Here is a 25950-nt window from a genome sequence, read left to right as displayed (position 1 = left end):
TGTATACTGTAGACATGTACCTTAATTGCAGACTTTATAACAGTATGCTACTTAGTGTATACAGTAGACATGTACCTTAATTGCAGACTTTATAACAGTATGTTACTTAGTGTATACTGTAGACATGTACCTTAATTGCAGACTTTATAACAGTAAGTATGTTACTTAGTGTATACTGTAGACATGTACCTTAATTGCAGACTTTATAACAGTATGTTGCTTAGTGTATACTGTAGACATGTACCTTAATTGCAGACTTTATAACAGTATGTTACTTAGTGTATACTGTAGACATGTACCTTAATTGCAGACTTTATAACAGTAAGTATGTTACTTAGTGTATACTGTAGACATGTACCTTAATTGCAGACTTTATAACAGTATGTTGCTTAGTGTATACTGTAGACATGTACCTTAATTGCAGACTTTATAATAGTATGTTACTTAGTGTATACTGTAGACATGTACCTTAATTGCAGACTTTATAACAGTATGTTACTTAGTGTATACTGTAGACATGTACCTTAATTGCAGACTTTATAACGGTAAGTATGTTGCTTAGTGTATACAGTAGACAGTTACCTTAATTGCAGACTTTATAACAGTATGTTACTTAGTGTATACAGTAGACATGTACCTTAATTGCAGACTTTATAACGGTAAGTATGTTGCTTAGTGTATACTGCAGACATGTACCTTAATTGCAGACTTTATAATAGTAAGTATGTTACTTAGTGTATACTGTAGACATGTACCTTAATTGCAGACTTTATAATAGTAAGTATGTTACTTAGTGTATACTGTAGACATGTACCTTAATTGCAGACTTTATAACGGTAAGTATGTTGCTTAGTGTATACTGCAGACATGTACCTTAATTGCAGACTTTATAACAATATGTTGCTTAGTGTATACTGTAGACATGTACCTTAATTGCAGACTTTATAACAGTAAGTATGTTGCTTAGTGTATACTGCAGACATGTACCTTAATTGCAGACTTTATAACGGTAAGTATGTTACTTAGTGTATACTGTAGACATGTACCTTAATTGCAGACTTTATAACAGTAAGTATGTTGCTTAGTGTATACTGTAGACATGTACCTTAATTGCAGACTTTATAATGGTAAGTATGTTACTTAGTGTGTACAGTAGACATGTACCTTAATTGCAGACTTTATAACAGTATGTTGCTTAGTGTATACTGTAGACATGTACCTTAATTGCAGACTTTATAACAGTAAGTATGTTACTTAGTGTATACAGTAGACAGTTACCTTAATGCAGACTTTATAACAGTAAGTATGTTACTTAGTGTATACAGTAGACATTTACCTTAATTGCAGACTTTATAACAGTAAGTATGTTACTTAGTGTATACAGTAGACATGTACCTTAATTGCAGACTTTATAATGGTAAGTATGTTGCTTAGTGTATACTGCAGACATGTACCTTAATTGCAGACTTTATAATAGTAAGTATGTTATTTAGTGTATACTGTAGACATGTACCTTAATTGCAGACTTTATAATAGTAAGTATGTTACTTAGTGTATACTGTAGACATGTACCTTAATTGCAGACTTTATAACGGTAAGTATGTTGCTTAGTGTATACTGCAGACATGTACCTTAATTGCAGACTTTATAACAGTATGTTGCTTAGTGTATACTGTAGACATGTACCTTAATTGCAGACTTTATAACAGTAAGTATGTTGCTTAGTGTATACTGCAGACATGTACCTTAATTGCAGACTTTATAACGGTAAGTATGTTACTTAGTGTATACTGTAGACATGTACCTTAATTGCAGACTTTATAACAGTAAGTATGTTACTTAGTGTATACAGTAGACATGTACCTTAATTGCAGACTTTATAACAGTAAGTATGTTACTTAGTGTATACAGTAGACATGTACCTTAATTGCAGACTTTATAACAGTAAGTATGTTACTTAGTGTATACTGTAGACATGTACCTTAATTGCAGACTTTATAACAGTAAGTATGTTACTTAGTGTATACTGTAGACATGTACCTTAATTGCAGACTTTATAACAGTATGTTGCTTAGTGTATACTGTAGACATGTACCTTAATTGCAGACTTTATAACAGTATGTTACTTAGTGTATACAGTAGACATGTACCTTAATTGCAGACTTTATAACAGTAAGTATGTTACTTAGTGTATACAGAAGACATGTACCAACATTTCTTTTCTACCTGTACAGTCTGCAACACAAGTCATGCCGCTTATCATTTATGTTAGACTACTTCAACTCCTAAAAATGCATGGATTTAACAATGCACTCACGGTTGACAAATGTATTTTTGCCAAATTACAGAAATGTCAGTGGATGGAGCAAGACATGGTTTAAAATTTTAAAGGCATGAAGAGATAAATAATGTTTAGCTAGACTGTATTAGGTAAAATAGTTTCAGAGATAAATGGAAGGGTACAATTCATAATGGATCAGAAGCTGACTCAAGCAGAGCAGGAAATTAAATCGGATTAATTTAATACCTTCAGTTTGTATGTTTCTGTTGGTGACTTGCTCACTTACAATACACAAGCTGTAACACAATTTTCCTATCAGATGTAAACTAATCATGTGAAAATTTTGTTGCCAGATTTGTTGTATATCTTATGAGCAAGAAATCCATTTACATTTAATGAAGTGAAAGCAAAGAATATGGAAAGGTCTATAAACAACATTACCTCCGCTTCGTCCTTGACTATCCAGGCTGGCAGTTCATCTTCCTCTATCAGACGAGGTTTGCGTTTGGGATTACGGGCCTCTTCCCGACGCCTCTCTATATCCATACGCTACAGTGTAAACAAATAACACATTTTAAGGTCATACTAAGCCAATTCTAGAGAAAGGAGATTAGCATATCTTAGTGTCACTGTCTAACAATGAAATGATGCATATTTTAGTGCAGGGGGCTCAAACACGCTGCCTGTGGGCTGCATGTGGCGCACCAAGCCATATCCTATGGCCAACAAAGTGACTGGCATCACAAAGTATCATGAGTGATAACAAAGGTGGTGTGGCCCTTGGGCCATCGAAATGCCCTCAAGTGGCCCTCAGGGTGGTTTGAGTTTGAGACCCCTGTTTTAGTGTCACTGTCTAACAAGCATATCTGAGTGTCACTGTCTAACAAGCATATCTTAGTCACTAACATGCATATCTTAGTGTCACTGTCTAACAAGCATACCTAAGTGTCACTGTCTAACAAGCATATCTAAGTGTCACTGTCTAACAAGCATATCTTAGTTTCAATGTCTAACAGGCATACCTTAGTGTCACTGCCTAACAAGCATATCTTAGTGTGACTGTCTAACAAGCATTTATTTTGTCTTGGTGTAATTGTCTAACAAGCCTATCTTAGTGTCACTGTCTAATAGGCATATCTTCGTGTCACTATCTAACAGGCATATCTTAGTGTCACTGTCTGGTAGTCTTTCCAGGTTCTTCCTCCACCTAATATATTGTTAAAAAAACAAAACAACAGGCATATCTTAGTGTCACTGTCTAGTAGTTTCCAGGTTCTTCCTCTACCTAATGTATTGTTAAAAAAAAACAAACCAAACCAAACTAAATCAACTAACTAATCTACTGTGGCAACAGCAGCAAAGGTACTAGTCCATCATTTTTATCACAGATGTACGAGTTTATAAATTTTGACTCTAGTAATTATTGTAGACCTTTGAATATCGTCAATTATGCCTTTCTGACAGTTACCTAAAAGTCATCATCAGTTGGTACAAATGGAATTTTCATGGTAAGCATATGAGATGGAGAAGTCTTCAGCAATCCTGCATCACGTGCTGCCAAAAACTTTACATTTTAGCCCACTTAAAGTTTCTTTAACAGTGTCAGTTGTTCCAACTAAAACTGCTTATAATTTATTCAAGCTATATTCACAGATATCTTGAGATGTGCATCTGTAATACATATTGTAACAAAGTATGAGAATGCATCAATGTTTTTCAATGATGCATTTGAACTGACCAACAACCAGAATCAACAAACCAAGAAATGAAATTATTCACATCTCTCAGGCAGAAGTACAGTGTATTATCATGATCTGCCAAAAGATTTTTCAATCTTTAAATTTGCTAAATTTTTTCTCCAACCATACAAATTCAGTGGACACAATCACCAGAATGGACAGAAACAGACCAGAACAGATATAACCAAAAGGTTAAAATCGGTTTATTACATCTTTTAAGTAGATAAATTCACATTGTTTAGTTAACTGTACACCTTTTGTCTTCCCTTGGATGTAATTTCTTACTGAAGCTGAGAAAATAATGTTGTACACATAAAAAGAGAGGCACACTTCTACTCATTATTGTTGTTATTAAACTTTTCCATTCCAGTCTGTTCTTATGATCTTGTCCCTCCCCCACATACTGTTTGTCTTGTTTATGATATCTATCTAAATGTGTCACTTACTTTTCCTACTTCTATACTAATTGTCTCAATGTGAAATGCAATGGGGAGACTAAATCCAAGATTAAAAACCTCTAAATTTCTGGATGTATTCTGCTTGGGTTCCATGTTTTTGCACAAAACTCAAGAATTCAGGACTCGCTGTACTAATTTAGTTCCCACTGTAAACCTGTGCAAACACCATGATATTAAAATTCAATAACTTTAAATTTTGAGTGCTCATGATCAAATTTGTATCAGTATAGACACATCTATGACGACAGCTTTTGTGAAAAGAAAACCATAACAGACACACCATTTTCTGTATCTAAACAAGTATGAAATGTGTGTTTTCAATACTACACCAAAAAGTCAGCTGCTGATTTCAGTAACGAGTCTTCCAAACTCAGGTCTGTAAAGGGCCGGAAATTATGTTAATAAAACAATGCCACTCACTTTTTTTTCAGTTATAAGTAGGACAAGCTCTCAAAAGATTCTTTTTACTAAAACTTACTTTCATTATCAACCAATCAGGGACAGTCAAACCCATATATACTCTATTTTATCTTCACTGATTTATAGCATGGTTCTCATTCTTTCGTATCTTTAGTAATGTGAATCCATCAACAACTCTCAATGGTTGTAAGCCTTTTTCGACCATGCTGACTGGACACACTGTAAGATAATGTTCAAGTAACAGAAATACCATGGGATAACCAAAGACCAATAAAATCAAATAAAATGGTCAAGTTATCTCCCCTGCAGGGATGCTGCCAGGATTTCAGGATTTAATCTAAGTTTTGTGTGTGTGTGTGATCTCCAATGAGGAAGTGGTGGTGGGAGGAATAGCCATTGTTAAATATCTCCCTAACACTTATATATCTGCCATTCTTTCTTACTGTTCCACTCTGTTAAGGCTCTCCTGAAATCAAAATACTCGAGATGTCATCTTTTGTTGTATAGCGATTATTATTGTGATGTCATTGGGCATGGTCACACGGTTGTGGTTGAGTCTTGGTTGCGATGGCAGAAAGACCATAGGCTTACTCCATATCTGACAGCTAACTACGATGTTGTCAAACGAATTAAACATTTTCTAACAATTTAGTTGGACTCTGATTATATACTTGATTCATAGTCAATGAACAGGTTCTAAAATTGATGTGTTTATTTTGGAGCCATGTTCCTTCATCACATTCAAGATCTGAATATACCAAAATTAGGACATTTCCATCCTAAATTACTACTATCATGGCTACTTCAAATGTTATTTAATGTGAAATTAGTACATTTGCATCCTAAATTACTATCATGGCTACTTCAAATGTTATTTAATGTGAAACTTTAATGCCAGAACTCATAGCTTCAGTGATTTTTGGGTTAAAAAATGAATTTCTTCTCAAACACAATCTCTCAAAGTCAGCATTACAATGGTAAAGAACCAATATAACCTGACAAAGAAGAGGAAATTATGACAGAGACAACCTGATATGTACAATGATGGAAACATTTTTCAAATATAGAATGCAACTCCTTTATGAATTCCAGTCATCACTAATGCAGTATCAGCTGAAAACCCCATACAGTTCTGCCAACTTACGTTTATTCAAAGCATTATCAAGCAAATAATGAAAATGGTTTCTCCAGTGGAATCGACTGTTAATTCTGGTAATGAAAGAAGAGCATGGCTTCTGCAATTTTAAGTGAAGTGTCTTCTGACAAACACAAAACAATATTACATGATTTTGTTCTTGCACTTGCATATTTTCTGCAATTTTGGAATTGGGAATCATCCGTTTGAACAAAGGACAAATGTAGTCTTCTATCGCTAGGGGTAGTCCATGTTTTATTAAGAACTCGGTAGATAACACCTCTGCATTTATAAAATTTGTGTCCACAATTAAGTTCTGCTGTAAAAAAGAAGTTACCTTACTAATGAAGTTAGTAAAATGAGCTAATTCAAGGTTTCTTTGTTTTACCACCATGGCCAATATTAAAATCCTTTCCATGTAGCCTGCAAGGGGCATGAAGCTTCCCTAGAATGGAACGCTGTATTGTGTAATTCATGTATTCATCTGTGAACCATTTTTTTTTCTCTCCTAATCCATCTGTGAAATTATTTGAAAAATACTTTTGCTCTAAAACACATATCGACTAGAATAAATCTGTGTCGACTTTTAGACTGGTTCTGTACAATATTAGAACAAATAATCTGTGAGCAAAGATTAAAAGTTTGAAAACCAGTCTGTTCTCTCCTAACTAAGGCATACAGCTGCTATAAATAGCAACCGAGGTCAAAAGTAGAAACCAGCATGTTTCTTGGAAATAGGTCAACTGCTATAATTAGAACATAATACTGTTAGGAAAGTGCATGCAAGTCTTTGAACAAGTGTACTCTTATGTCGTAGTTACATAGAAGCCTTCTTTTCTAGAATACGGTCTGTGGGATTAATGGGATGTTAATAAAAATGAGAAAACAAATTAATTTTTTTGGAGGGGTATATACTAAAATTATGTAATCTGAATACAGTTATGCGTAAGGCATAATTTAGTGGAAAAAAGCATAACGATTATGCCAAAAGCATACTGGATGGCATGTATTTGTTTTTTTCTGACAACCCCACCATTTATTACTCTTTTTTTTAACACAACCCACAACAGAAGGGATTTTCCTAACCAACCTTCCATGTCAGAATCAAAATAGTTTGCAACACAACCTCCTACAGAATTTTTTTTAAAGTACTTGACACCACAATTTCAATTGACTCGTCGTCACCATACAGTAGGGATACAGAATTTGAGCAGCAACAATTAGCAGTATTTGAACCTGTCTCTATGGATTTCGTACGTACAATCCTGATGAAGAGTGCACCAAAGTCATGTGAACTTGATCCAATTCCAACATCACTGCTGCTCGAGTGCTTAGATCCAGTATTGCCTTCACTATCTGATGTTATTAATACCTCTCTCTCATCCGGGGAATTCCCATCATTTTTCAAAATTGCCATTGTAAAGCCTCTGCTGAAGAAACCAACACTAGACCATAACAATTTAAGGAACTACCACCCAATTTCTAATCTCCCATTCATATAAAAAATCTTAGAAAAGGTTGTTCTATCCCAGCTTGTATCTCATCTGAATTCAAACAGTCTTTTTAGCAATGTACAATCTGCATATCGCCCTTGCCACAGTACTGAAACTACTCTTCTAAAAGTAGTTAATGACATTCTATCTACTTTGGATAGCAGAAAGATTACAGTCCTCACCCTCCTTGATTTGTCTGCAGCATTTGACACAATAGACCATGATATATTACTTCACCGTCTCCAGCATGTATTTGGCATTCATGATACAGCCTTACTGTGGTTCAAGTCCTACTTGGTCAACAGGACACAAATTGTGTCTGCAAATGGAATACACTCCAGCCCAGTTAATCTATGTTGTGGTGTTCCACAGGAGTCTGTTCTTGGATCTGTTCTCTTCATTCTTTACACTCAAGTCACTCTCAAGTGTCATAGATCATCATCCAGTGTCTCACCAATTGTACGCTGATGACACCCAAATATACAAATCTAGCCACCCAACTGAAGTTGATGTTACCATCCAAGGTGCAGAGAGGTGCATTTCTGATGTGAAAATCATGGATGACAAGTAACAAGCTGCAGATGAATGATGATAAAACTGAGGCCATTCTGATCACAACACAAAGACTTTTCTCATTCACATCCTTTACCTCAAACAATAAATATCAGCAACACCAACATTAAATTCACACAATCAGTACAAAACCAAGGTGTTATTCTGGACAGTACTCTCATATTGCACCAACATGTCATGAACATATGCAAGGCTGCATATCTTGAGCTGTGACGCATCAGCTCAATTCACAAATATCTTTCAGCTGATGCTACTAAAACACTTGTGTGTTCATTAGTACTTTCAAGACTGGACTATTGTAATTCAATTTTGTCTGGTTCATCTCAATATCTGCTCCAGAAACTTCAAAAAGTTCAAAACACAGCTGCTTGGATCATACTTAGAGTACCACGATCAGAGCACACCTCCCCGCTGCTCTGTACCCTACACTGGCTATCCATTCGATCCAGAATCAAACACAAAATTTGTTCTCTGTGCTACGTTTCACTGTCGGACTCTAGTCCAACATACCTATCTGACCTCACCCATGTGTACACACCAGCAAGATACGTACACTCCTCTTCTGACAATCGTATACTCATTATGCCCACTATGAAAACAAAGTCATATGGACAGCATTCTTTTGCATACCAGGGCCCAGCAATGTGGAATGAAGTGCCCACTGAACTTACACACAAAGACACAGTGATCCCATTCAAGAGTGCTCTCAAAACTCACTTATTTCGACTGCAAAAACAAACTTAAAGACCTAATAATGTTTCCTACCTAAGTATTCTCAGCATGATTTTTTTTTTTTTTTTATGTTTTCTAATTTCATTGTGTTTGTTTTTGTAATCATATCGTTATATGTTTTTTATCTTATAGGTGTTGTCTAATGTTGTAAAGTGCTTAGAGCTTCTAAAGACTAGGCACTTTACAAAGTCCTCATTATTATTATTATTTATCTACCCAATGTTTGATCATGTTACAATTACAACTGATCATAGTATACTGACCTGATAGGCATCAAATTCCTCCTCTGTCCTGGCCAACATCTGGTTGATGGTCTCATCATCTGGAACCTCATCTTCCTCCTAAAAGAAGGTAAAGTATGCATTCAAACTTATAGGCATTATCCATATATCACATTCCCTCAAGGATAAATCCTCATGTTTCACATAGTATGATATTAAATCCCACTGTCTGTTCTTATGAATCAAATGAACAGCACATTCCTTGAATCCTCCTGTGCATTATATGACAGCAGATCCTCGTCTACACAAATTAAATCAAGAGCCCCTCTATGGGACTGAGGTTCTAATGGCCAAAAATAAAATTAGTTGCTGTAGTGGACATAACAGGTGTCATATTGTCACCATTTTCAATTAGTCTTAATATACCACCCCATTTGTTTGTACCCCTACTGATTTAAAACACGAAAAGCATAAATGAAATAAAAAAAGGCACAGAACTTAGTTCATTCACTGATTCATAATTTCAAACTTGATTATAACCAGGGGGCCCCTATCACTATTATCATCTGCGCGTTTCACACCAAATGAAAGTTTTCAGTGAAAAAGACGACCCTATTTGCTGCTAATTTCCACTTCCAGTATAAGACCATCTTCAGCGAAGGGGTGAATGCACAGCTACACAGGTATGTACATAGAAGGTAAATACTACATCATCTACTTCTGATATTTACAATGTCAAATCAAGCAAAGGTAAAGAATGACCACTACAAACAGACTTAAGAAGTGGTGTAATTTTTACATATATATATGCAAAGGAATATAACTTTCAACTCTCAACCTTACAGCTATTTACAGAATTATCTGGCAGTTACCAGATAGGATGAACTATGTCACTCTGTTGTCTGAGAAAATAGACTTACCCATGGTGCAGCCAATACAGCACCATGTTAGCATGGAAACTCCAATAAGTATGAAACACACAGACAATGAGAGTGTTAGGGCTACCCAGGTCACAGTTAGGTTAGAAATGATAAATTAATGAAATAAATTACTAAGTTATGAACATTTTTTTAATCATGTTAATGGTTTTTATTATTGAAATCAGTTGACGGATACAAATAAACAAGGATTTATGCAAAAACTCTACAATTAATAAGACATCACTTGATGTATTTTGGTGAAAACCCCATGTCAATATGACCAGTCATCCTGAGGGAAATAAGGACAAGATTTTCAAGACAGCCATCATGGCAGTCATAATAAATGCACAATTGGAGGGGCCCCGAGTGGCCGAGTGGTCTAAAGCGTTCACCGTTACAAATCACTGCCATCTCACCTCTGTCTGCGTGAGTTCGAGTCTCGGATTTGGCTAATGTGGTTATGTGAGAAAGCTTGCCAGCAGCTTCTCATGGGTTGGTGGTTCTTTCCAGAGGTTTCCCGGGTTCTTCCTTCACCATTTATACTGGCCGCCATGTATAGCCTATCTTGTGCTGAAAAATGGCGTTAAACCCTACAACAACAACAACAGCACAATTGGAATCTAGGACTAACAAGGTATCATAAGAAGCCTACTGGTGAAAATCCCATGTTGATATTGTGATCCATTTGAGAAGAGAAAGATAACAATATTTTCAGGATGGCCACCACTGTGCACTTAAAGAGGTTAGTCTGCATCCTTTTTCATTCAGGACCAACTAGTAACCATTATGAAAACCCAATGTCAGAATGACTTTCCATTTAAAAGTAGTGTTAAGATTTTATAGTAGCCATACTGGACATCATATCAGCCTCATTTCATTCTTGACCAACATAATAAAAAGTCTTCTGGTGAAAACCCAAATTCAATACATTTTACATTCAGAAGCAGCAATAAAATGAGTTTAAAATGGTTGCCATGGAAGCCATATAGGATGTTAGAATAGCAACATTTTCACTGAGGAATAACTAGACATCGTTAGAAGTCTTTTTTGAAATCCCCATGTATATATTGCTATCCATTCAGGAGGACATGGTTCATACTGATATTCCATCTGGGAATTCAAGCACCTTTAAAAGGCAAAAGAAAATCAAGCACTATAATTAACTGCGTTCAAACTTAAGAAGAATGTTGATTACGATAAACAGAGTCCTTACAATATCAGAATTAACTATTTCCACGCAGAGCAACCATGACAGCGATAGAAGTGTAATTAATGGTAATATAAGTGGCCAAAGGGTGGAATAAAAAGTGCAATCTATATGTTATATGCCATAATTACAGCAAACTGTATGAATAAAATGTGCTTTTAATTATGCTACTAACCTGGTCCTGCAGCTGGTCAAAATTCTTGTCAGAAATCTGCAAAATCCATGTGGATTAGAACCAGAAGGCAAACACAAAACATACTATGAATTATTTGTAATCAACACTCACTTTACCAAGTCTAAATGTCTAACTTTTGCTGAATAATCGCGAATTCCACAATTTCTGCAATGAGCATGATAATGTACTCAATCTGAGTGCTTTGTTAAATCACTTCTATTCTTTCTTTCAAATCTGTAAATCAGAGTTGATTTATCCTTTTTCTGATCTGATATGTTTTGAAATTTGAAAAGATCCTTCTGCTCAAACATTTTTCAGTCATATTACATCCACAAGCCTGTTCTGATTAGCATCTGGTGCCATTTTCTTTAAAAATACAGACTAATCCGCTATATTATCAATGTAATGAATCTGTGATGCAATGTATCAAATAGAAGAAATCCATCAATTTTCTTGGTAATGTGTCATATAAAGCTGCTATAAATAGAAAATAAGGCAAGCACATATATATCTAGGATAGTCAAATGCAGCAATCTTCTTTTTTTTTTAGAATATTCTGAAATTTATATGATGAGTGGGATTAAAGAGATGATGTAAAAACGACAAGCACAACTTTATTACTATATTTTTATTCTTTTTTGTACCAGAAATGTGTAATCCACATACAGGCAAGCCTAAAAGATAATTATGTCAAAAAGCATAATGATTATGCCAAAAGCATAATGGTTGGCATTTATGTATTAATTCTGAAACAAGAACTTAGTATTTTTTGTTAAGCTAGGCCTGGAGGAAGAAATTAGGTCAATGGGTTTTGAGGGATAGGGTTGGGGTGCAGTCATCTCATCTACTTAACATTTTAGGAAGCTACCAGTGTTATTTATTTTGACAGTTTTTCCAACTCCATGAGTTTTTCATGTTTTATGCAAAATATCCTGAATTCATTTTTATTATCATTATTTCATTCTATTATTGTTTCTATTATCTTTCATTCTTGTTATGCTTTTCATTCTTGCCACAAGACTTCAAGACTTTTATGCATTGATCTAGTTGTGGTCACTTTAGCTCTACAAGTCCCTAGCTATACTCACTGATCTAGCTGCGGCTGCTTTAGCTCTACAAGTCCCTGGTTATACTCACTGATCTACCTTTAACTACCTTAGCTCTACAAGTCCCCAGTTATACTCATTGATCTAGCTGTGGCCACTTTAGTTCTACAAGTCCCTATTTATATTCACTGACCTAGCTGTGGCCACTAGCTCTACAAGTCCCTAGATATACTCAATGATCTAGCTGTGGCCACTAGCTCTGCAAGTCCCTAGTTATACTTAATGATCTAGCTGTGGCCACTTTAGCTCTACAAGTCCCTAGAGGTGCCATATTTTAGCAGTTTTTAAATTTCTTCAATAATTTTAACTAATAAAATATGTTAATTTTTTAGAAGCAATTTGAAACTTGTTTTGATTGTCAGACTGCAGGGCAAGAAGCATACCAGTTTAAGACTTTGATTTTGATGACCATGATCTGAACATATGCTGATGGTAATGTAGCCACCATCAATAGTGCTTATCTAATTTCTTATTAGAAAATAAACTTCCTATCACAAAGCACTTGACTGATTTTTTTCCTTGGCCTTAATGGCCTAAGCAACGCAGTATTCATTCATTTACACTAAACGATTACAATCACAAACACGGCAAAATACTAATAAGCATACAGAAGTCATACTGAATACACAAGTGACTCAACTGGAAGCCATAATGAATACACAATTGACAGAGCCAGAAGTCTTACTGTATATATAAGGAAGCCAACAAAAAGTGTAACTCAATACACAAGTGACCCAACTAGAAGTCTTACTTAATACACAAGCGACCCAACCGAAGTCTTTCTGAACATATAAGCAAGTCAACTAGAAGTCCAACTCAATACACAAGCAATCCTTCCTGAAGTCTACTCTTACTGAATATACAAGTAACCCTACCTGAAGTCTACTCTTACTGAATACACAAGCAACCAAACTACAAGTTTAACTCAGTACACACACAACCCAACTACAAGTTTTACTTAATACACACGCAACCCAACCAGAAGTCTTCCTGAATACAGAAGCAACCCAACATGATATTAAAATCACATGGTGATTGGGTTTAAAACTTTTTTAAAATAGATCCTTATTTTCGTTCTTGATATTTGTCTGTAAACTGATAGTTTTCAAAGAAATGTGCTTGTTTAAAAAAATTCAAGCATTTTTCAGAACTACTGGGTGTTTTCAGGCATTTTTCCTGTACTTTTTAAAGCTGATTTTACATGCAAGTACTTTTAAAGGTAAACACCAAAATTCATCCACTTTTCAAGGTGGCTCCTGTTGCAGCCATAATTACTGTCCAGGCTGCAGCATTTTTATTTGGGACCATAGACCTTGGGATGAATGTGTGCGTAAAATTTTATGGCAATCCTACAAGTAGTTTAGGATGAGTAGTGTTAAAAAACTTGCACTGATAGATGGACAGAAAGATAATGGACAGATGTTAAAAGGCCATCCCAAAATTTTTCTGGCCATCATTGAACAGAACTCAAAAAAAACCCCAAAAAACTTCAACATTGACATTGAGGTTAGTCTTGAAAGCAGATGCATATATGCACATGGCTGCAAAGAAGGCCAATGTTACCTTCTGCCATAGTAGGCTTCATGAAAAGAAGTGTAATTATGAGTATGCTAGAATAGGGTATTAAGTAGACAACAGAAATCAAAATGATCTCACCTCATCCTCATCTATTTCTTGGGTCAGTAGCGCTCTAAGAAACTGTTGTCTCTCACTGCCTGTTGACTTCTGGTCAAACATACCAGCTTGGATAACCTTCTCATCCACATTCAGCTTGTAACGAGCTGCAGCCAGGATTCTCTCTTCAACACTGTTCACAGTCATCAGACGTAGCACACGAACCTCATTCTGTTGACCAATACGGTGAGCTCTATCCTGGGCTTGAAGATCCTAAAAAGATTCAGGATTCAGAATTATAAAAAAAAAAAAATCCTGTAAGTTCTAAAGATGTACAGGCCTGTTCTAATAAATGAGGGTCTACTGTTGGGGCAATAATGAACTCTAGTTAAAATCATAATGTTTTTTAACACACTTTTATTATTTAATTTGTATTAGTTACTGTGCAAAATGGTACATACAGTAATCTATCAACTTTACTTTGGATTATCTTACAATCAGATGAATTAAGAGCAGTGTTGAGTTTATTAATGTCAGACTTGATCTGTACTATATGAACAACATTAAGCAAGTTGACAAATTTGTGTACCTGGTGTGGGTTCCAATCAGAATCAAAGATAACAACTGTATCAGCACTCTGCAAGTTCAAACCAAGACCGCCAGCACGTGTGCTTAGCAAGAAGATGAAGTATGGCGAGTCCTCCTGATTGAACAGGAAGAGGAGTTGCCCTCTATCCTCAGATTTGGTAGTCCCATCAAGGCGAAGGTATCTGTATCCACGGTACAGGAAGTAGTCCTCCATAATGGACATTAGCGATGTCATCTGACAGAAGAGCAGTACTTTGTGGTTGAAAGCCTTCAGTTTTGGCAAAATCCTGTCTAGCAGCTCAAACTTTCCGGCTGCTCGATAAAGCTCAGGTCTACAAAGTTAAAGAAATCAAAATGAGGTTGGTAGTCTATATGAGACAAGTACTTGCTTTCACTCAATGCATATTTACACTAGATACAAATTCAATAACCTGTGTTGCACCTTGGTTGAGCTGTCAAGGGAATACTTAGCAGTCCTACTATAATGATCAATGAATATGTCCCCTGGGTTCACTCAAGGTGCAACAATAAATAACTCCCTTTGTTCTGATTCCATCAAGAAATATAAGACCTTGATACACGAACATTGTGCCACAAAAAGTGATGTCAGAAGGTGATAAAAAATTTTTAAGAAAATGTTTCAGAGATCACAGATAATAAAAGAACTTAGCTGAACTGAACAAAACACATTAAGAGTAGATCCACCGCTTTACAAATCCAACCTCCTCATGTTTAAAGAGAAGTACATCACATATTCTGTTTTTGTATTAGCAAAATAAAAGTTACTAAAAGGTCATCTGCTTGATTAGGCAGAAGTCAGACTAGAGTGGTCTCCTCTTGGATAGATGCCACCTCTAATCAGTTGTCAACAAAGTACTAAAAAGTCATCTGCTTTCATGCAGAAGATTAGAGTGATCTTCCCTTGGATAGTGGGCTTGGTGTCAAATCCTGTCCAATGTCAGTTATTGTTGGAGCAGATGTGCACACTTCCAAGAGATGTAACTGCAGGCAGGTTGGGATGTGTGCCTGTATTATGATTAGGCACTGTAGTATCAATAACTTTCACGGGTTTCCATTTTTCAGTGATTTTGTTGTTGCCACCATCCTTTTCTTACTGTGTTTTATTCCCAGAGATAAAAAAAAACTAGTAGATCCTTATTTCTGTAATATGGTAATAAAATATTTGCAATTACAAGTTTATTTTAACCATTTTAAGAAAATAATTATATTGCATTTATACTGTTTCAATGGACACATATCTAAACGGTAACCAGGAGTGTAATTTCTTGTAACTGACTTTAATAGAAACTCACTGATATGTACCTGTTTGTAATGGAATTACACAGATATTAGGAGTTTTTATAAGCACTAGAGAGTTGCATGTACAAAATAATTATAGTCCGAACTGAAATGTGAAGTTGCTTAGGCTCCCCATGCAAGTACCTAAATGTGTGACGATGACAAAGTGTTAGCAAATTGTAAAGGCAGAACTTTATTGGGAGATATAGATGGAGTATGTTTCCTCAGAAGTGAAAAACTCCAATTTGTAATGGTATATCTTCCAAGTAGATTCTGGCTTTTGCGAGGTCTCTCATGATGAGAGTGTGCTTCTTGACACACGCAGAGTAGTTCTTAGACTTTGCTGCCAAGTCTTATACATACGATTAGATTACTCTGTCTGACTGCCACATAGATCGACAGATAACTTCCAGCTCCCTTTAGCTAAAAGTAGTTGCTGGAAGGGCTGGATTTGAGAGGTAGTAGTAGTTCTCCCTAAGGTATTATGATTGGGTAACATTTAAAGAAACAAAAAAAAGGTGCAATGCTGCAAAATAAAAATCACATTTTAGAGATTTTAGTAGTAGTAGTTCTCCCTAAGGTATTATGATTGGGTAACATTTAAAGAAACAAAAAAAAGGTGCAATGCTGCAAAATAAAAATCACATTTTAGAGATTTTATCATTAAATATTATGCATGCTGTGTACAAATGCACACTCTGAGATGTCTATTTTCAGTTTGGAAGCAGCTTATTAGCTTTCATATTTATCAAGTGTCATTTTTTTTTTGTTTCAACAATAATAAAAATCATTCAATTTAGAGATGAAATTATAAAAGGAACTATGATCGAAAATAACATGGAAAATGCAAACATACTGGATGAACTGGAATTATTTACATTTGACTGGCATGTTTTAAATCAGTTATCGTGTTGGCTCTCCCTCAGAACACTATAAATCTAACAGTTGTCAATAAAAAATTTCAGACCAAAATGAAACTGAATTAATATAATGCATAAGCATAATGTTAGATATCATGTTCAAGTTCTTTTGTTCTTCTGTACATCAATTCTAATCTTTCTACCACCAGACACATGAATTTTTGCCATGTTAGATCATCTGAAAAGTCAAAGTTTTCCACTATTTTACCTAAAAGGATGTGAAGTAGAGTGTCACTGTCATGACTGGATAACCATTGTTAGTGTAATATTAAGTGTGTGCCTGTATGTATGTGCAAATACCCAGAAAGAATTCCTCCAGTGTAACCAAGATGTTCAGCAATGGCCTCTTCAATATGCTGGAACATGAAGGGATGGTTACAGATCTTCCTCAGCTGCATAATGGTGTTCATCAGAGCTTTGGCACCACCCTTACCCTGTAAAAAATAATACAGGCACCTTTCAATCTTATTTCATAGGTGAAAAATATTAATTTTTCCCAGTGGTTGGTACTTCAGACTTAGGATCAGAAAGTCAAGGGATTAAGTCCAACTACTGTCATTTCTACTGTAACCTGGAGCAATGCATTTAAACTTCACCAGTCAATACAACTTTGAAACATGCTATGGAATGGCAGTGTCATCCCATCTAGAGGGAATCACACTTTCTTTAATTTTCATACATTTTGTCACTGTGAGAAAGTCATGTGGGATACACTTTGCCATGTGAGAACGTTGTGTGGAATATGCCAAAGTACTTACACTGTAAATGACATCATTAACCTTACAGAATTTCCAGTGTCTTCAGTGTTTGTTGTGGCTTTAGAACCAATTTGTCCAGCCTATAAGTAATGATTCCTGTTAACCAAGAAATACTAAACTTCTATGTTCTTTCTAATGGCCTTAAAAAAAACTATGAAATACTTGGTAGTTTGTTTAAATGTATCAATACTGATAATATTGTATTTGTTGGGACACCATAAATTAACTTTGAAAGTAATTTTTTTGTGCACTGTGTGTTCTGGGACACGTTTTCTTGAGTCATAACTTGTGGGACACCTTTTAAATCATTAGAAGATTATGTGTCGGAAAATGTACTCCAACTCAAATTTTGTTTAAAAAAATATAAAACTGTGCACATGAGATAAAACTCTTTTAATCCACTTCTGCATCATCTCGTCAACAAAACCCTTCTCCTGCACACTTACGATCCATTCTTTCAGTGCATGAATATTTATGTTAGCTTTCTCATACAGTGAAAAATTGTCATTAGAGGCAACACATCACCTAAAACAAAAACTGCAAGGACTAAGGTCAGATTTTTTCAAGTCTGCACCAGTCAATCCAAACTCCTCTACTTCTGTTTCCCCCCCGACCATTGTCACTCCGTCCAAGAATGATATCAAAGTACACTAGAAATTCATCCATGTTAATGATCATTTTGTTGGCAAAATGATCTGTTTCACCAATATATATGGTAAATACGCTATACCATATTTTTTTCTTCAACATTTTCCAAGTGAGAAAAATATGACATCATATATGTCAGTCTGGGATAAGGAAATCCAATAAGTATGTGTACATTTCGAATCACATAAGTATGTTGTTGTTGTTGTTATAGGGTTTAACGCCATTTTTCAGCACACGATAGGCTATACATGGCGGCCAGTATTAATGGTGGAGGAAGAATCCGGGAAAACCCCGGAAAGAACCACCGACCCACGAGAAGCTACTGGCAAGCTTTCTCACATACCCACATTGGCTGAATCCGAGACTCGAACCCACGCAGAAAGAGGTGAGATGGCAGCGATCCGTAACGAAGAGCGCTTTAGACCACTCGGCCACTCGGGGCCCCCACATAAGTATGTGTACATAAGGAAATCCCATAACGATGTATACATAAGGTAATCTCACACTCAGGATGTATACATAAGAAAATCTCCCCACTCAGGATCAAAGTTTGTTGGCTTAACTTAGCAAAACCTTATTCCTGCCTAAAAATAATGACACTTAGAAGGGGTTTCATTTGATGAATTTTATTTTCCTGTTCATTCATGCCATGAAAACTGGAATACCAGTAGTTATAAGATTCATAAAAAGACCTGAAAGGACTTTACCCAACTGTGGTAGATGAAAGGGTTTTCCTATGAGTAATATGAGTAAAACAAGATAATGCAGCTGTCCTGCTTCCAACTTTCTTTTTATTCTCAGGCAGCTATCACAATATAGATTCAACATGTATACATAGTAAATTACCTACAAAAGTACCTTGCTCATTTAAACTCTTCAAAATACATCAAAAACAAAATGCTGGAGAACAGATAAACAGTGGGTTATACCAAAAAGGCAAGCCAATTAGATGATCCTTAAATATGATTTGGATAACAGTCATGAAAGACATATTAGTCGAAAAAATGTTGAGTACCATACCTTCTTGTCCTTGTCATCAGTCAGCATAACTCCTTTATTTTGCATGTGACGGTAGATTAACCTCTGCAGGGCAGACATGTCACATTTGATCACATACTCCACCTATAGATATGAACAACCATGAATTAATGTTAATATAAAGTTAGGGTTCCATAATATGGTAAGGACTTTGATTGATTATACACACACACCTGTCATCAAGAGGCAAGGTCAGGCACATACACTGTCTATAGATGAAAGCACATTTATATTTGTTCATTATGTACTTTCTCACACACACACACATATGCAACTGTATGGATTTCTTCAGTTTAAAGGACAATTGGACGCCACTCACGTGACGATAATAAATTGAGGTAAAACTGAGTTCTCAATATTGTCATTTATATTAGGTTCCAAAACATCGTAAAGTCAAAAAATTAAAGAGCAAACATTATGCTGCAAATATAATAAATTTTCACAAACTCAATTTGATAAATAAGTAGAAAACCTTGTCAATGACTCTATCACCTGACTCACCAACTAAAGTCATTTCATATCTTTAAGTCTTACAGTGGAAATTCCCCCTTTATGACTAAAGGATACAAAAAATGCCAAAAATTACACCAAACAAAAAGATACATACTCAAATACAAAATATTCTATTATGAGTTAAGTCTTTTCAAAATCAACATATTCAAATAAATATTATTTCCCCTCTGTACCTTCTCAGGTAACTGTGATTCCACCTCTTTCTTCAGACGTCTTAACAGGAAAGGTCGTAATACTTTATGGAGACGGCGGATAATAAGTAGGGTTTCCTCTTGATTTAATTCAACCTGTGAGAAAATTAATACAAAATATTACAACTCACATTCCATAAACAAATCCCTTAATGTGCCTGACTCTCTACTGTCCAAAAAGAATTTCCAGAAATTCTAGATAGATCATTTCTACTTTTAAACTGAAAAGTGGTGAAACATCTCTGATATTCTTAAGCATTAAGATTTTCAAATTAGACAATTTAGCAGCCATACTGGATGTAAGAAGGATGCAATTTTCATTTTGGTCCAACTTGACACCAGACTTTTAGTTTAAACCCATGCTGATATGACCATTCATTCAGGAGATAGGATTTTCCATATGTTCATTGTGGCAGTCATATCTGAAGTCATATTGAAACCAGTTTAATTCAGGATCAACCAGACATCATAATTAGTCCTTTGGTGAAAACCCCATGTCAATATGACCTTCAATGTAGGAGGTGTAGCAATAACAAGATTTTCAAGGTAGCTGCCATGGTCATACTGAATGTCAAATCGGTAACATTTTAGTTTAGTAACAACTTTACATCATAAGCTCTCTTCTGAAAACCGAGTGCTGATGTGACTTTCCAATTTGGAGAAGTATCAACAAGATTTTCAAGATGGTTGCAGTTACGGCCAATTTGCAAATCAGATCAGCACAATTTTTACTAAAGAACAACTAGATATCATAAGATTTATTCAGGTGAAATCCCCAGGCTTATAAGACTTTCGATTTGGGAGGAACTGCAATAATGAGAATTTCAAGATTGCTGCTGTGGTGGCCATACTGGATGTCTGGTTGGCACCATTTCATTTTGAAGCAATCAGACATAATGTCTTTCAGTCACACCCCATATAACCATTCATCTTGATGGTGTAGCAATAAAAAAAAAAATTCATGATGGCTGCTGTGGTAGCCATATTTGATAGCCAGGCAGAATCATATTCATTTAGGACCAACCAGACATCATAGGAAGTCTTCTGCTGAAAACCCCACTTCAACATGATAAGGGTGGCAAAAGCAAGTTTTTCAGGATAACCACTGTGACAACCATACTGGAAGTCTAAATGGAACCATTTTTATTTAGGACTAACCAGACTTGATAAGAAGTCTTGTGGTACAATTTCATGTTGATATGACTTCCATTCTTTGGAAGAAGTGACAACAATATACATAGCTGCCAACCTTCCAGGCTCACAATTAGTGAAAATAGGGATAACAAGTCGTGAATTTGGACATGAATTCGTGAAAAATACCATGACAATAACTCCATCTACTCTGACTACTCCGACCGTCAATACTACACTATATCAAGTTTGCAAAATAAAAATAAAACACTACATATATGCAGAAATATTTATTTATCAAGACATGATACTGTGGCAGACTTGAACTTCCTCAACTGCTTGATCGTAAATTTGTTTTCTAAATAGTTCTGACTTCTTGCCTGCTGGTTGATCTTGGGGACTAAAATTGCTGACAAATTTTCTGCAGCTAAGGAGGCCTTAAAGTCTGTCTTTTTTTCCTCACTAAAGAAAATATTCTTTCGCTGTCACTGTTGCTGTGAGGAATGCACAGGAGCTGCAGCAGTTTTGGTTCTTCCACAGGAAAATTTGGAAGCAATTTTCGAGTCCGGGAACATATGTCAGAACAAATGTTTAGCATGGTCTCCAGCTGATAAAGGTAGATTGTGTTTGACACAAGAAAACTCACAAATAATGCTTAAGCGTTGGTAGCCTGCGGGTCTTCCGCCAATGGTGTAAAATATTCCAGAGCTGAAATCTGCGAATTCTTAATTTTCCCAACTTCTACGTGCTTTTTGCAACCAACATTCTTCCTGACATCGTCTCTGCGATGGCACACTGAGTGCAAAAAGCATGAATGAATATCAATGTTTAATGGCAGAATGCACGGCCAGTTTTTTATATATTCCAAATTAAACTTCACTTTTTGAGTAATACATTTCTTTTTCCTTGGTGGTGAAGACATTTTCAAAATCTTACATGCGATGCTGAACGGCAACTCGAATCAGTGTTTTGATGCATGCGCGGAGCAAATTTCTGGTTAGGCCCCAGTTTCTTTCAAAAGCACTTGTAAAACTACTCTTATACATATAAATTAAAATAGGCTAAAATGCTTGCGACCGGGCCAACTGTACTAATCGGCTGTAGATCTACTAATATCGTGACCAGCAGTACTGGACCGTTTCGGCAACTGCGAAAATCACGACTAGCGCTTAACGGGAAATCGTTTTTTTTTTTATTATTAAAGATTTAAAATAACTGAGGATCGGAAAATTCGTGAATTTTTGTCTTACGGCGTGAATCCGTGAATCGCTGAAAAAGTCGTGAAATTCACACCAAATTCGTGAGGGTTGGCAGCTATGAATATATTCAAAAGTTAAAGATGGCTGCCATGGATCACATACTGGATATTAGCTGATTACCTTTAGGACTGACTAAAGATCATAGGATGTCTTTAGTGACCCCCCCCCACCATGCTGACAGGACCAGTCTTCTTGTGAAAACTCCATGGTGATATGACTTTCTGTTTAGGAGTAGCAGCAATAACAAGATTTTAAACATGACTGCCAAGGTGGCCATGTTATATGTCAGATCAGCACCATTTTATCTAGGACCATCTAGACATCATAAAAAGTGTTTCAGTAAAAACCCACTTTTGCTTTAACCATCCATTTGGGCTGAGTGGCAATAATATTTTCAAAATAATTGCTGTGGCTGCCATACTGGATGTCTGATTAGCGCCAATTTCATTTATGACCAATCAGATGTTTTTATTTTCATTTATGATCAGACATTTTCATTTTCATTTATGACCAATCAGACGTTTAGATGAATGAAGATTAATAGAAGCAATAAAAAACCAGTGCAATCAGATGATGAAGTCATCAAATACTGCATATTTAATAGGAAGGATGTCTTGGAAAGCAGGCAGAGGATAATAAAACTCCTTGTTGAAAAAAATAAACTGCCTGCAAACATTCTACCATGCAATGAATAAATATTTTACTCTACATGACAACAGATAGAGGCAACGAAAAAGTACATTTATAAACAGTTTGCATTTTAAGTCTGACTGATACCCTTATTTAGAATAAATGCAAATTTAATTAATTTCTTACCTTTTCTCCAGTCATAGCAAATGGTGCATTAAACCACTGTTCAAATGTAACACAGGACTTGAAAATGCTGGGTAGCAAAAAGTTTAGTAAAGCCCACAACTCTGGCAATTTATTCTGAAATACAATTATAAATTAACATTTAAAAAATATTGCTTTATAAAGAAACTTGTACTAATTTAAACATCACCAGTCTGAATGCTCTATAAAGAGTCTCGTACTAATCCTGAAAATCACTTGTCTGAATGCTCATTTTAAGAAACCTGTCAATGTAACATGTTCTTTTTTGTGCAAAAGTTTAATACTGACCAATTTTTGGACCTTGATAATTTCATCACTGTCTATTAACAGTTATATCGGCAATCCAGTCACAGGACTATGCTGCTGAACAATGACAATAGAGAAATACTGAATAACCTGTTATTATAAAACATATATTACATACAATATTTTCTGAAAGAAATTGTATACACAAGACAACTTAATAGGAAATGATAACAGATCACTACTGGTGCAACTAGTTCAGAATGATAAAATGGCAACATTTATTCTAAAATCTATATTTTACAATAGGGTCCATGCAAAGAAAAAGAAATCTATATAACAACAGTTTGTGTTCATCTCTTCTTTAGTGTTCACAAATGGTAGACAATGGTTGTATTTTAAAATCAAAGTGATCACTTATTTTCACAAAATTTTGGGCAAGATCAATTCAATGCTAGGCAAAAGACCATTAATTATTACAAAATTTCACACCCATACTGTTCAATATCCAAAATCTTCACATCCAAAAATGCTTGCCAATATCCAAATATTCACATCTGTACAGCTCAATATCCATATTTTCCACAACAAAATAAATGAAAGCAATATAGAACACGGAATAGTGCTGTATTTGGATAAAGTTAAGCCATTTCATATGTAAGCATTCTTTTCATGGAACCAGCTTCATATATAATTCTTTAAAAACGGTAAAGTAACTACCTACACCCCATAGTTTTGTCACACTACCTGTATGTGAAGACACAGTCCAGGTCATAATACCTCAAACAATGATCAAATAATCAATGTGTCTCTATGCATAAAATAAATTTCAGGGTTCCTTTATTTCTTTGCATACCTCCTCAAAGAAAGATTTCAATCTCCTTTCATGATGATGAAATATGAAATACAATCCAATATATCCACACATGTTGACAGTACCTATTTTATATTGACTGCCCCAGAGCCAAATGGGGTATGTCTATAAACCTGATAGTTTTGTAACTGATACAACATCCAAGTAATTAAACTATATTGCAGAAGAATAGCTGGATATGTAAATCTGACTGTTCATTCCATGGCATCATGCTGGTCATATAGACTTAACTCTGCATGGTTATGTGGGTCTAGTATGCATTACATCAGGGGTACCTCACTGCAAACCAATCAAACTGCTAGTTTTATTTTAGGAATGATCTGCAAGAGTTTTGGGAAATTCACTTGCCTGGAATGATAAGTTAGAAATGTAAATAGCAAGTTCTTGCTTTCCCTTCTTCTACAGTCAAAGTTATAATGAGCTGTGTTACCTGCAGAGGTGTTCCTGTTAGCAGAACCCTGTGAGGGGCCAAGTAGTGGGTATTGAGGACTTGTGTCAGCTTGCAGTGATGATTCTTCATTCTATGACCCTCATCCACTATCATGTACTTCCAGCGAATCTAAAAAGAAATTTCCATTGTTGTACAAGGCATTGAATATAGGGCCTCATGATGATAGCAAAAGGCCATGGTAAAACAATGTAAATCGACAGTCTTCTGTTGAAAATCCCCTGATCTCTATTATTGCCCCCCCCCCATCTCTCTCTCTATATATGTGCATATATATAATGCGTATAAAGTACTTCAAGATACACAGCCTATGATATAATACATTATTCGTACACATATCAACTTGATGGTTTTCCCATCTTTAGAATGTCTGTCAGTGGTAGGTGGTGCCCTTTTATGTGTTGACATACTTTATTTCCAGTATGCAGATTACAGACAGATAGGTGTGAGTGTGAGATTAGGATTTTTAACATAGCTTGAACAATTTTTCAGTCATATTGCTATGATGTCTGCAGTGTGGCAGTTTATAGTGATGTCTAGAACTGGGACATCATGCTGCAGACATGTAGCATGATGTCCCACCCAGTCACATTATCCTGACACCAGGCTGACCAGTCCTAACACTAACCTCTTAATGCTGAGTGCCAAGCAAAGCAGCTGTTAGTACCATTTTTGTAAGTCTTTGGTATGACTTGGCTAGGATCAAACGCATGACCTCCCGCATCCGAGGTGGACACTCTAACCATTAGGCCACCAGAGCGGTCAAACTAAAACTAGAAGGAACTGCTTTCCCTGTGGTATTAATTGATAATGGAATATGGTACTGTACTTTTGTACATGAGTATGATCACTGTCATTAAGAAAGTGAACAATATAAGATTAATATACAATCGTAAATACATCTCTCACTCTCTCATAATGGGGCATAACTTTTATTTGATGAAGAGGTGCAGCAAGAAAATTGTAATGCAATATCGGTCTCTGTCATGCTTATTCATCTTCTAACTTTTCACTTCTAATGCACCTGTATCAAATTTAAACAACGTATATTACACATAAAATATATTACTAATGCATGCTGCTTTAGTGCAATTACATCGGATATAAGTTAATTCTAATACTGATGATCATG

At 35.6% G+C, this 25950-nt stretch overlaps 1 protein-coding gene across 4 annotated transcripts in view; it reads right to left on the bottom strand.

The window, feature by feature from the left end:
- Positions 1-25950, bottom strand: part of LOC149808052 (SWI/SNF-related matrix-associated actin-dependent regulator of chromatin subfamily A member 2-like) — an 85049-nt gene that overhangs the window by 16230 nt on the left and 42869 nt on the right. For 3 of the 4 annotated variants that reach the window (XM_089973063.1, XM_089973074.1, XM_089973071.1), the window contains exons 15-24: positions 24801-24929; positions 23236-23349; positions 20012-20125; positions 19308-19409; positions 17182-17315; positions 14664-14994; positions 14117-14347; positions 11355-11390; positions 9095-9172; positions 2723-2830 (exon numbers count right to left, since the gene is read on the bottom strand). In XM_089973063.1, the coding sequence (XP_089829189.1) occupies positions 2723-2830; positions 9095-9172; positions 11355-11390; positions 14117-14347; positions 14664-14994; positions 17182-17315; positions 19308-19409; positions 20012-20125; positions 23236-23349; positions 24801-24929 (1377 nt within the window). The remainder of the gene's footprint in view (positions 1-2722; positions 2831-9094; positions 9173-11354; positions 11391-14116; positions 14348-14663; positions 14995-17181; positions 17316-19307; positions 19410-20011; positions 20126-23235; positions 23350-24800; positions 24930-25950) is intronic. The other variant, XM_089973081.1, reaches the window with a different exon arrangement.

This window comes from Sinohyriopsis cumingii, chromosome 1 (genome assembly GCF_028554795.1).
Source record: "Sinohyriopsis cumingii isolate HCF-2022 chromosome 1, ASM2855479v2, whole genome shotgun sequence".
Classification (NCBI taxonomy): Eukaryota; Metazoa; Mollusca; class Bivalvia; order Unionida; family Unionidae; genus Sinohyriopsis; species Sinohyriopsis cumingii.
Note: the sequence above shows the minus strand (reverse complement) of the source record. Positions and strands in the feature narration are given on the sequence as shown.